Below are 12235 nucleotides of genomic sequence, written 5' to 3' on the forward strand. Positions count from 1 at the left end.
AGAACTGAGACAAACAGGATTAAGTGACTTGCCCAGGGTCATGCAGCTATTAAGTGTCTGAGGCTGGATTTGAACTAATGAAGATGAGTCTTCCTGATTACAGGCCCAGTGTTCTATCCACTGTGCCACCTAGCTTCCTAATAAATACATTCATTCCCCCAAACGGTAACATCAATATCAGTCCTCTGCCAATAAGGCAGAAAAATACTTCTTTTTAGTAGCAAAATGACCCTTCCTCTTTGGCAGTGTGATTCAGTCCTGGGCGTTAATTCTGAACAGTACCATTGCATAGCAACAAAATATATTAAATTAAATGTGGTGTACTACCTCGTAAATAGCCCTTGGTTCTTTTGGCTTTTCTTGTCTTTTAAAAATTGATCTGTCCCTCCCACTACCTTCCCCTGTAAAGCAAATTAAAAAAAAAAAAAAACACCCAATGCATAGTTGTATGGTCTAGACAAACAAATTCCTACATTGGCCATTTTTGAAAATGTGTGTTCCTATTTTAAGTTCATTTTCTTGGCAAATTCTTGAAGGGCCGTATAAATGTAGGTTATTTGTATGCACTCACAGCCAGAAGGCTGGTGACCAGGTCTGCAACTGTTGGGCGGTTCCGGAAACAGATAAGCATCCATGTGTTGGTCAAGGGCACACCCATGGTGATGAAATCATAGGTCTTTCAGAGGATCAAAGTTTCCCGAGTTATTTCATCACATCTGCTGTTGAGGGGGAAAAAAATTGGAACTTTGAAAGAAATTCCCTATTTTTGACATCCTAAAAGTGGGCTTGGGAAAAAAAAAATCAAGGATAGCCCTATGCAAGGGGAGGGTGGTTTCTTCAAAGTCACTATCATAACATTTGGTTCCCACGAAAATTAAGTGTTGTTTCTCTCCTCCAATTTTCTAGGAGTCAGCAAAGTTAACAAGCGTTTTTTAAATGCTATGTTCCAAGCTCTGTGCCACAGGCTGGGGGCACAGATGAAGGCAAAAACAGGATGCCTGATCTCAGGGAGCTGATGTTCTAATGGAGGAGACAACATAGAAACCAGCATGTACACACTAGATATCCTATGGGATATGGGGGCTCATTGTAGGGGGGTGGGATGGGGAAAGTGGGATTTGAACTGAATCTTACAGGAAGCCAGGGAAGCCAGGAGGCAGAGGTAAGGAGGGAAAACACTTCAGTCACTGGGGAGAACCAGCCAGTAAATAGGCATAGTCAAGCGCTTGAGTGCCATGTGCAAGGAACCAAAGGAAGCCAGAGTCCCTGGATTGGAGAGTCCACGGAAGGGAGGCAGGTGTAAGAAGACAGGAAAGGCCAGCTTGTGAAGGGCTTGGGAAGCCATAGGATTTTGTATTTGGTCATGGAGGTAACAGGAAGCCACTGGAGTTTCTTAAGTAGGGGGTAAGAGATGGCTAGAACTGTGGTTTAGGAGAATCACTTTGGCAGATGAGTGGAGGCTGGACTGGAGCGGGGAGAGATTTGAAGCAGAGAAACTGCTGGAAGCTGCCTGCGATGATCCAGGTAGGATGTAACAAGGACCTACACCAGGGTGAAGGCTATAACAGGGGAGAGAAAGGGATGCTTCTTTCTGAGTTTCCCTTTGCCCCAACTTCCTCTTGCCTGTAGTATATTTAATGTGCGCATATCACACACTCCTGGAATTAATGAACAAGCATTTATTGGCTGATGTTCTAGAAGTCTTAGTAGAGCTTTAAGTTTGGGTGTAGCTTAAAACATATCCATCACTGGGCTAGGAGTGAGGTAAACAAAGGCAAAAAAAAAACCAAAAAAAAAACCAAGCCTTGCCCTCAGGGAGCTTACATTTCAGCAGGGAATACTACATGTACATAAACATATAATGTGTATCCTTAGAAATACAAAAGCATTTTGGAGGGGGGGAGAAGCTTTTCTCCCCCTTCCATAATACTATATTTCTTTCTTGATTTGTCAGCATTTCCATCTGTAGAATTTAGTACCTTCATGTGGTTTTTCTCTACTGGTAAATTTCTTCATGGAGTAGGAAGAAGGATTTTGTCCACACTCGATTCCTTTGGACAATAACCAGAGGAAACAATGTAAATAGCACACAGTTCAACCTGTCCACTCTTTCATCTTTCTACACCTGCTGAAGTCACTTCTCTTCACATGGACCCAAGTCTTCCAGTGCATCTGGGATTTCACCAATGTGGCCATTCCCTCCAGCGACAGAGATTGGACTGCACAACCTATGTGATTCCCATAAGTTTTCTGCAGAGAGACAACTCAGTGCACTAGAGAGGTGGGGAGGAGAGGGCATTGTCAACTTCTCTTGATTTATGAGGATGCTAATGGGGGCCATGGGGCATCTACTCCTTGCTCTCTCCACAGGAGGAGCCCCTTGTCTTTTTTTTTCCCATCATTTATTGCTGTGATGACATTCATATGTCACTCTCCCTTCCTCATTCCTTGAGCGTGATGTGTTGCATTCAACTCTCACCCACCATGTGCCTCTCTATTGCCCTATTGGTGATCTGCAATTCCATTTCTTCAGAGACAATAGAGTTCCTTGATTCTTACCTGTCTGACATGTCAGTATTAAACAAAAAGATGGGCCCCCGGATTAGAGAGACGTAAGGGAAGTTGATCCGTGTTTCAGGGAACAGAGTTAAAGCCCTCTTAGATGAGCCTGGAAGTCAACAAAACAAGCCAACAATCCATGTGACCTATCAGGGAAACAAAAACACGTTTCCCCAAAGAAAGGAGAGCTCCACTTGTCTTTGAAGAACGCCATCAGCAGGCCAGTGGGGTCACCTTCTAATGGCTTTGAAGAAGACCCTCACTTGACTGACCATCATATCTCTGAAGTGGTCCCCCATCAGGAAATAGAAAAGAGGATTGATCACACTGTTCAGAAAGGCCAAGGGTCGGGTCAGAATGTAGAATGTGTTGATAGCGACCTGTGAGCATTCGCTCTGCTTCCAGACCTCAAGGCGGGAAGCTATCCTTACATTTCGCATGATGTGGTAGGGGGTAAAGATAACTGAGAATATCACCACTGCCATGATGACCAAGTTGAGAGGTTTCTCAAGGGGGAGTGCAGTAGTGAGCTGTCTGCTTCTCTCCTTTAGGAAAAGGGCAATTTTTAGGTAAAAGAAACACATGACGAAGAGTGGAAGGAGGAACCCTAGCCCGGTCAGACACACACTATAGATAAGGTTATATTTGGGATCTCCAGAGCTCGCGTAGTCATTACAGGTGGTGCCATTGTTTACTGTGGTTGGCTCAATGAAAAGGAGGATTGGTAGAAGCTCAAGGGTCACCCAAATCCAAATGGCTACTGAGATCAAGATAGAAACTTCTTTCTTTTGCAGGAAATGTTCTCGGAAGGGATATTTCATCAACAGGTACCAGTCAATACTGATAAATGTAAGGAAAAGGATGCTCGTATACAAGTTGGCATGGAGGAAGTACCTGTTACTCATGCACAGGATGTTCCCATATGTCCATTTCCCATTGGCATACCATCTCACCAACATGGGGAGTGTACACAGAAAGGCAAGGTCAGAAAGGGAGAGATTGAACAGGTAAATGTTGCCGCTTTTCCAGTTTCTCAGACAGAAGACATAGCCCAAGACAACAGCTATGTTCCCAAGGATGCCAATGACAAACTCAATGGAATAGATGGTAGGAAGAAAGTCCTTTTCTAGGATTGCCTCTACTCCCAGCCATTTCTCACAAGTTGTCAAGTTCTTATCCTGAGCAAGAGAAAGAAGGAAAAAATATTAGGAACAAATTACAACATTTTTACTCTATGAGATCAAAACTGTGTGATAGAACCCAAACCTTAATACTTCTGTGACCCCAGGCAAGTCATTTAAACTCTCCAGGCCACCATTTCCTCATCCACAAAACGAGAGGGTTGAAGTAGCCTCAGGTCCCATCGAGCTCTAAATCTATGATCCAATGTATATTTTAAAAGTAAAAAACGGTCTCAGCGAAAACAAAACAAATTATAACAAATCACAGCAATTGAATCATTGAGATCCTATTTTCTGGGAAACAGGGTAGAATTGCATCTCTGTGTGACTTTAAAAAGCAACGACAAGTATTTTTGGACAATTCTGGCCCAAACATTCACACGTCCTTCATCCATAAGGCGCCAATGGTCTTAGTTGTGTCAACTGAGCTGGGCTCAAATCCCAGCTCTCCTTTCATGGCCTAGGTCAATTGAATGTCACTCCTCCTTTCTATGCCTCAGCTTCGTCATCTTGTAGATGAATGGCTCCAAGTAGCTAAGGTGCTCTCCAGTTTCAAAAATCTATGACCTGTCATCTTCCAATCTATAAGTACTACTTTCATGTACCTACCTGAATTACCTGAGAAGTAATAACTTTGCAGACCAGCCTTGTGAGTGCTACCTTTCAAATCTGACTCTAATCTGTCTTTCCAGATTTGTTTCAGATTAGTTCCAATCTACATTCCCTCAAAACTAAGCTACACAATTCTCTTCCACATATTTGCAAAGGCTGATCCCGTCCTTGGAATGGTCTCCAGTGTCATCTTGGCTTCTTGGAAGGCCTAGCTTCTTTCAAGACTCAGTTTAAGGAACACATCCTAGAAGAGGCCTTTGGTGATTCCCCCACTTAATTACTTGGTATTCTCTATATTACATATTTACTCATCCGTATATATGTTGTTTCTGACCAGACTGTCAGCTTCTAGAGAGTTTGAAAATTTTCTTTTTGTCTCTATATCTGCAGCTAGAATAGTATATGGCTAATAACAAATGTTTTGTTAAATTGCTGAGACGAACATCATGGACAGAGCTTGACACTTGGAATTGGGAAATTCCCAAATTCAAATTCTGCCTCAGACACTTCCTTGATGTGTGACTCCAGGCCAGTCACATAACCTCTCTGTGACTCAGTTTCCTCATTGCAAAATGGAAATAATAATAGTATCTACTTCATAGATGATTCTCTCTATATGTATTAATATATATAGATACGGTGCTTTAAGTCTTCTTGATTTTAAAGTGCTATAAAAATGTTAACTACTAGTATTAATATTGAATCCTTAAATAGCTTCGAGGTCAACAATAACATTTTCTCTTCAAAACTTATTTTGAAAGTCTTCTGAGGCTTAAGGACAATCAGGCAATGCCTTCAACCTTGTAATTTGGGAAATTAACTAAAAATAAGAGTGGGCATTTTATCTTCTAAAAAATATACAAGTGCAAACATAAAGCAAAATTAGTTACATCTGATGTTCGTTAATCCTGAAGCTTTCACAAAACAAGCCCATTTGTCAAGTTTGGAAGAGCTGATTTCCATGGTTTGAGGAAGTTCCTGGGAACTGCAATATGGGATAAGTCTAACTAACATATAAGTACCACTTGTTGCTTCTTTATTCAGAGATTTCCTTGCATAATGAGACAAACACGGCTTCTAGAAATCGTTTTAAATTTATTACGTGTCCCCTGAAGAAGAAAGAGGAATTTTTCCTGAATAAGTTTGTATCAATTACATGCAATCATAGAATACCATGTGGGACCTAAAAAATGGGGACAAGATGGGGCATACCAGCAAACATGCTAGGAAAAAAGTCCCCCAGCACAAACCTTTTAAAAATGCAACATTTCCCCTTATATTTTCCTCCCAAATGTTCCAGTTAGGAGCCCCCTTAGTCAGAGGTAAATGCAAAAGTTCAAACCAGAGACCCATCCACCAGTGCTCTCAAGTTCAGCAGCGCCATCTTGGGTACAGTGGTTGAAAATACATGCAGCAGCAATATCTAATTTTTATAGTCTTAGAATTGGAAAGCCCTTCATACATATTATCTTTGATGCTCACAAGGACACTGTTGGTGGAACTGCAAATTGGTTCCACTATTGAATGATTTAATTTTTTTATTATTCAGTTTACCATTTTATTTTCCCCCCTTTTTGCACTTAATAATGTTTTATTTTTTTCCAGTTACATGTAAAGATAGTTTTTAATATTCATTTTTGTAAGATTTTGAGTTCCAAATTTTTCCCTCCCTTCCTTCCCTTCCTCCTCCCCAAGAGAGCAAGCAATCTGATATAGGTTATACATGTACAAACATGTTCAACATATTTCCACATTAGCCATGTTGTGGAAGAAGAATCAGAACAAAAGGGGAAAACCATGAGAAAGAAAAAAACAACAAAAAAGTGAAAATAGTCTGCTTCAATCTGCATTCAGACTCTATGGTTCTTTCTCTGAATGTGAATACCATTTTCCATCATAAGTGTTTTGGAATTGTCTTGGTTCATTGTGTGGTTGAGAAGACCTAAATTTATCATAGTTGATCATTGCACAATGCTGCGGTTACTGTGTACCGCGTTCTCCTGGTTCTGCTCACTTCACTCAGCGTCAGTTCATCTAAGTCTTTCCAGGTTTTTCTGAAATTCATCTGCTCATCATTTCTTATAGAAAAGTATTCCATTCCATTCATATACCACAACTTATTCAGTCATTCCTCAACTGATGGACATACTTCAATTTCCCACTCTTTGCCACCACATAAAGAGCTACTATAAATATTTTTGTGCATGTGGGTCCTTTTTCTTTTTTTATGATCTCTTTGGGACACAGGCCTAGCAGTAGTATTGTTGGATCAAAGGGTATGCACAGTTTTACAGCCCTTTGGGCGTAATTCCAAATTTCTCTCCAACCTAGCTAAATCAATTCACAATTCCATCAACAAAGCACTAGTGTTCCAATTTTCCCACAGCTGCTCCAACATTTATCATTTTCTTTTCTTGTCCTATTAGCCAATCTGATAGGTGTGAGGTGGTACCTCAGAGTTGTTTTAATTTGCGTTTCTCTAATCAATAGTGATTTAGAGCATTTTGAATGAAGCATTTATTAAGCCATGTGAAAAGCTCTGTGATAAGCACTGGAAAGACAGAAAAGTAAGATGGTCTTTTTCTCAAAGAACTCTTTTTAATGGGGGAGATAATACATATAGCAGCTTTCAGCTCCAAGTGACATGGAAAGGACCCATGGTCCTTAAGGAGCAGTGTCAAGGCAGATGTTACTGCTTTTCAAAGCTTTTGTGGCATTCTCACTGATAAAATCTTATCCGTTTTTATGTTGAACCATTTGACAATGCTAAAGATTTTGGTGAGAGGAACCATTTTGGAGAGTAACTTGAAATTATGCTAAAAATAAAAAAGTAACTACAATGCCCATGAGATCCTGCTGCTACACATACATACACACACATACACACACACACACAGTGTGTATATACATACATACCTTAATAGCCTAAAACTATACTGACTTTTGAGTCACCCTGTTTACATACATACATATATACATGCATATGTGCATATACCTATATATGTGCACACACATACATGTGTATATATACATGCACACATGTATATATACACACACATATATATGTAAGTATGTGTGTGTGTTTATATACAGTGACCCAGAAGTCTTAGTGTGGTTTTAAGCTATTAAGGTTTAAAACTAAGACTTTTGAGACAGTCTATATATCTATCTCAAGGGGCTCAGAGACAGAAATAATGGTTCCATATGTACCAGAATATTCGTAGTAGTCCTTTATCAATATTAGCAAAAAACCGGAAACACAGTAGATGCTAATCAATTGGAGATCGGCAAAATAAATTATGAGAGGGTAAATGGAACAGAATATTCCTAGATCTTAAGAAAGAGCAATTCTGAAGAATTCAGAAAAGCATGTGAAGACTAATGAGAACTGATACAGAGTAAAATAAGCAGGAAAGCATTCCCATTATTACAACAATATAAATGGAAAGAACGACCCCCAAAACAGACCAAGTGTTATATAACGGTAATGATTGAGCTTGGCCTTGGAGAAGAGATGGGAAAATATACTTCCCTCCCTCATTTGGAGAGGTGAAATATTGCTGGTGTGGAATGCTGCATCAGACTGAGCTGATGCATTCTAGTTTTGTTAATTGATCTTTCTACTATTTTTTTAAAAATTCTTTGTTGCAAGGGGTAATTCCTGAGTAGGAGTGGAGGGCAGATATTTGGAGATGGAGGAAAATAAAAGTTAGCATTATAGAGTTGTTTTAAAAAGTCTTTTTAAGAAATGAACATGTAATGGGCTGGCTTGAAACAAAAATTTCATGTACCAAAATGAAAAATTATTAGTTTAGGAATCACATTTGTGCCTAATTTTGTGCCCACATGAGTGCCTCCTCTCCCCTCCCTTTCCCCATCCTCCCCGCGTACAATCTGGTCCCACCTCCCTCCACACCTCTTGCTAGGCAGTGCCTAGTGTTCTGTCCCCTGTGTATTCTCCCAACCTGCCTGAATGTGTAAGGGAGACACAAAGGGCGGGCCAAGTCCTTACCCTGAAGGATAATAGCAACAGGAAAAGCCAGTGTTACTAGAATTCAGATGACCAGCGAACCCTCAGGAAGAACCAGAAGATAAGGGCGAGGGAATGTCCAAGGGTTGGAGCTTTATCCTCGGACTTCCCCTCACACTGAAGATGAAGGCAACACCAATGCGAGAGACCAGAGCTAGAAGAGGTCACAAATGGTCAGCTGGTTCTGCCTACTGGCATTAGTTACCTTGCTCATAAAGGCATCACCATACTGTTTTCTTTAGTTTTATTCTAATAGATGGGAGATTGCAAAGACTTAAAGCCAATACTTGAAGGATAAGTTAAGCCTCTCAGGACCCTCAATATTTAGTTCATTAGACACCAAAAGATAGTGGAATGATGACAATAATCATTAGGGGTGCTGTTTTTGCAAATGTTTTACAGGCTCCAAAGATGCTTTCCAGGACCTTTCTTTTTCCATACAATAGCCCTGTCTCCCACTCTTAATAGAATCCGGAGGTCTTTTCCCATGAAGAATTGGCACTTGTATTTGTGCATCTAGATGCTTATAAAAAGCAGTAGAAACAATGACAAACTGGCTACAAGTTAATTTACAAAATTTCCCTTCGGAGGCTCTTCAAATGGTGGGAGGAGAATGGCGATGAAAAGGGAATCCCGAGTCCTCCGAGCTATTTCTCCAACCATGCCTGGGGTGCCAGAGCTTCATAAGAGGTCATGCTCACACAAATGGGTTAATCAGTTTAAAAATATAAATTCTGTGAAAGCAGCCAGCAGTCATTCAGTTACTCCTCTGGGCATTTGAGTAACATTCAATATGACATTTACGTTGTAATTTCCTACTGGCTTTTTTTTTTCTATGAGTTGATAAGTTTTTTATTTCACAAAATGCATTTGCAACCATTTCAAATACATTTGAGATGTTGTAAGACTGGAATAATCAGTTCATGAATTTCTCCATGTGTTAAAACATTTTACGATAACAAAACCAATAATAATGGTAACGAAATAATGGCTGGTATTTATATAGCATTTTGAAGATTGCAAAGCATTCTACCCATAGAATATTCAAGAACCCCGAGACTGATTCTTCCAAAGCAATCCAAGGTGGATTACCTCTGCTGAAAATAAGTAACTGCTTCTATTTAATAGGGTTTTCAATTATTAAAACTCTTTGAATGCTGGGGGAAAGAAAAACCATTAAGATTTTGACCACTTTGCATTTGTTGTGCAAATGACATCCTACGTCAAAGAATTAAAATATTAATATTCTATGCTCTGATATAATATTTATTAGGTCCTTGTATTTACAAATAATCATGTGACTCCTTATACATATATTCATATGGCATCTTAGGTCATATTTTCTGGAAAACAGAGTGGTTTAAGTTCTTCAAAATGGGAGTTTTTTTTTTCCTTTCAAAATATCCTCAGGTTTCTTTTTCCCTTGACACTGTAATAAATAGTAATATTAAAGTAGCATTCATATTAAATGCAAACAATGATACACATCATCACCATAAAACACTTCTTCAATATATGTTGCTAGTCAACGGTCAGAATAATAACATATATTTCTAGCAAACCTAATATTGTTTGTCCTCTGTAATTCCCCTGCTAAATAACATAAGCTATTTCAGGAACTCCACTTACTAAATTTAGTGAAATTTTAACATTGTCAGAGACCACTAACATCATCCATAAGCTAAACCAAGGCTTTGGCAATTTTGTCCAAAAAGGGCATTAATTTTCAGAGAGTTCAGTGCTTTTGACATTAACCCTCAAGACAGAAAACAATTTACAAGTTGACAATCAACTACTTGGAATTACCCCCTTCCCCCTTTTTGGAGTGAATTTAGCTCAGCTGGCCCTGGTTGAAGCATTATCCAAAACACCAACCATTCACTTTTCCAGGGAGGCCACTAGCTGCTGGCTCAACATAACATGACAAAAATCGGACTCCCGTGGGTGAGGGAAATTGTAGCTTACCATTCTTCTAGATGGACAAGCACTCCTCAGCAGCCCAGCGCCGACTGATGCTTCTGGCTGGCCGGACCACAGCTGGAGAGCCTTATTTCAACTCATTTGCATATCATGCAATCATTCAAAACACATGGAGGAGTTTATGTCTCTGACCGCCAAAGCAAACCTGCATGCAGTTTCCTGTGAAGAGGAGGCGCAAGGCCATTAACTCTTTCATGAGGGAGGAGGAATAAACTGAAGATTTAGAAAAGCTGATACTTAAATTCCCTCACGCGCAATACAGACGTTAGCCAAGGGTTTCGTATTTTCATTCATAAGCTTTCTCACATGAGCATTAATCAGAGCTGATTAATACCTTGCAGGATCATAATTTTAGCACTGGGAGATGACCTTATAAGGATGACCTTATAGTCATCCTTCCCATAGGATCATAATAGCTAATAGCTAATATCGCTTTAAGGTTTGCAAACCATTTTACGAATAGTAACTCATTTTATTCTCACAAAAACCCTGGGAGATGTTATTACTATTCCTTATTTCACAGTTGAGGAAATAGGTTAAGTGACTTGACCAGAGTCATACTGCTAGTAAGTAGCTGAGGCTGAATTTGAGCTCAGGTGTTCCTGACTCCAGGCCCAGTGCACTATCCACTGAACCACATCCCTGAACCAGAGGATCATATATTTAGAGCTGGAAAGGCACGTCAGAAGCCATCTAGGCAACCTCCACCCCACCCCACCCCACCCTACCCTTTTTGCACTCTGTTGTTGTTGAGTCGACTCTCCCTGACCCCATTTGGCAGAGAGACTGGAGGGGTTTGCCATTTCCTTCTCCAGCTCATTTTACAGATGAGGAAATAGAGGCAAACAGGGTTAAGTGACTTGGCCAGGGTCACACAGTTAAGAAGTGTCTCAGGTGGGATTTGAACTCAGCATGAGTCTTCCTGACTCATGGTGCCACCTAGCTGTTCCACTTCACTTTAAAGATTAGGAAACTAAAGTCCAGAGAGGCTAATTCATTTGGCTAAAGTCACAAAGATAGTCAATAAGATAGGCAGGATTGGAACCCAGGTCCTCTGACTCCAAATCCAATTTTTTTCCCACTGTGCTCTACTTCCTCTCCTTCTCTATGTAGCAGGTAGAAAGTTAAGGGTGTGGGGACAAGAAATTCAGCTAGGGAGAGTCATAAGGAAGACTTGAACTCAGGAGTGTGTGGCTCCAAGGCTGAATCTCTAAGCTACCCTTCCTGGTTGCATCTCTCCCATCGAGTGTTTTTATCCCTGACTTATACATAGGTTATCCTAAAGCTGACTTGTCAGAAACTGGAGCAAATGAAGAGCTCTCTCACTGTCCTTTCTGTATAATGGGCAATGAAGTTTTAAACTACCAGCCTCCCGTTTCTTAGCTTTCTGGCATTCAGCGCAAAAAGAATGCCGCAGACACCCAGGAATGAAAGGGGAGTGACAGCCAAAATAAACATGACAGGTGTGACCTGAGTGCATTCAAACAAGCACTTTGAATTGCACCTAGAAGCAAGCTGCTCTTAATATAGACCAGGGCTGCTTCATCTCTTCTGTCTGGGACCTTGTGGGCAAACTGGTGAAGTCCATGGACCCCTTGTCCGAATCATGCTTTTCAATGCGTAAAGTAAAATACTCCATAGGACTGCAAAGGAAACCAATTATATTTGAAATATAGTTATCAACACTTTACATATAAATATATACATATCTACCCATCCATCCATTCATTCATCTATCTATCTTTCTGTCTTTCCATCTATTCATCCATCCAGTCGGCTATCTATGTATCTATGTATCTATGTATCTATGTATCTATGTATCTATGTATCTATCTATCTATCTATCTATCTATCTATCTATCTATCTATCTAT

General features: G+C 40.1%; 1 protein-coding gene across 2 annotated transcripts in view; it reads right to left on the minus strand.

Moving 5' to 3' along the window:
- Window positions 1-479: 479 nt before the first annotated feature.
- Window positions 480-12235, minus strand: part of SUCNR1 (succinate receptor 1) — a 34557-nt gene continuing 22801 nt past the window's right edge. The window contains exons 2-4 of one of the 2 annotated variants that reach the window (XR_003570339.1): window positions 10348-10521; window positions 1135-3737; window positions 480-719 (exon numbers count right to left, since the gene is read on the minus strand). Coding sequence is in view for 1 of the 2 variants with exons in the window: in XM_027875973.1 (XP_027731774.1) it covers window positions 2790-3737; window positions 10348-10350 (951 nt within the window). In the remaining variant the exon portion in view is untranslated. Of the gene's footprint in view, window positions 3738-10347; window positions 10522-12235 lie in introns of both variants that reach the window. The other variant, XM_027875973.1, reaches the window with a different exon arrangement.

The sequence above is a fragment of the Vombatus ursinus genome, unplaced genomic scaffold, assembly GCF_900497805.2.
Source record: "Vombatus ursinus unplaced genomic scaffold, bare-nosed wombat genome assembly UNPS02014810.1, whole genome shotgun sequence".
Taxonomy (NCBI): Eukaryota; Metazoa; Chordata; class Mammalia; order Diprotodontia; family Vombatidae; genus Vombatus; species Vombatus ursinus.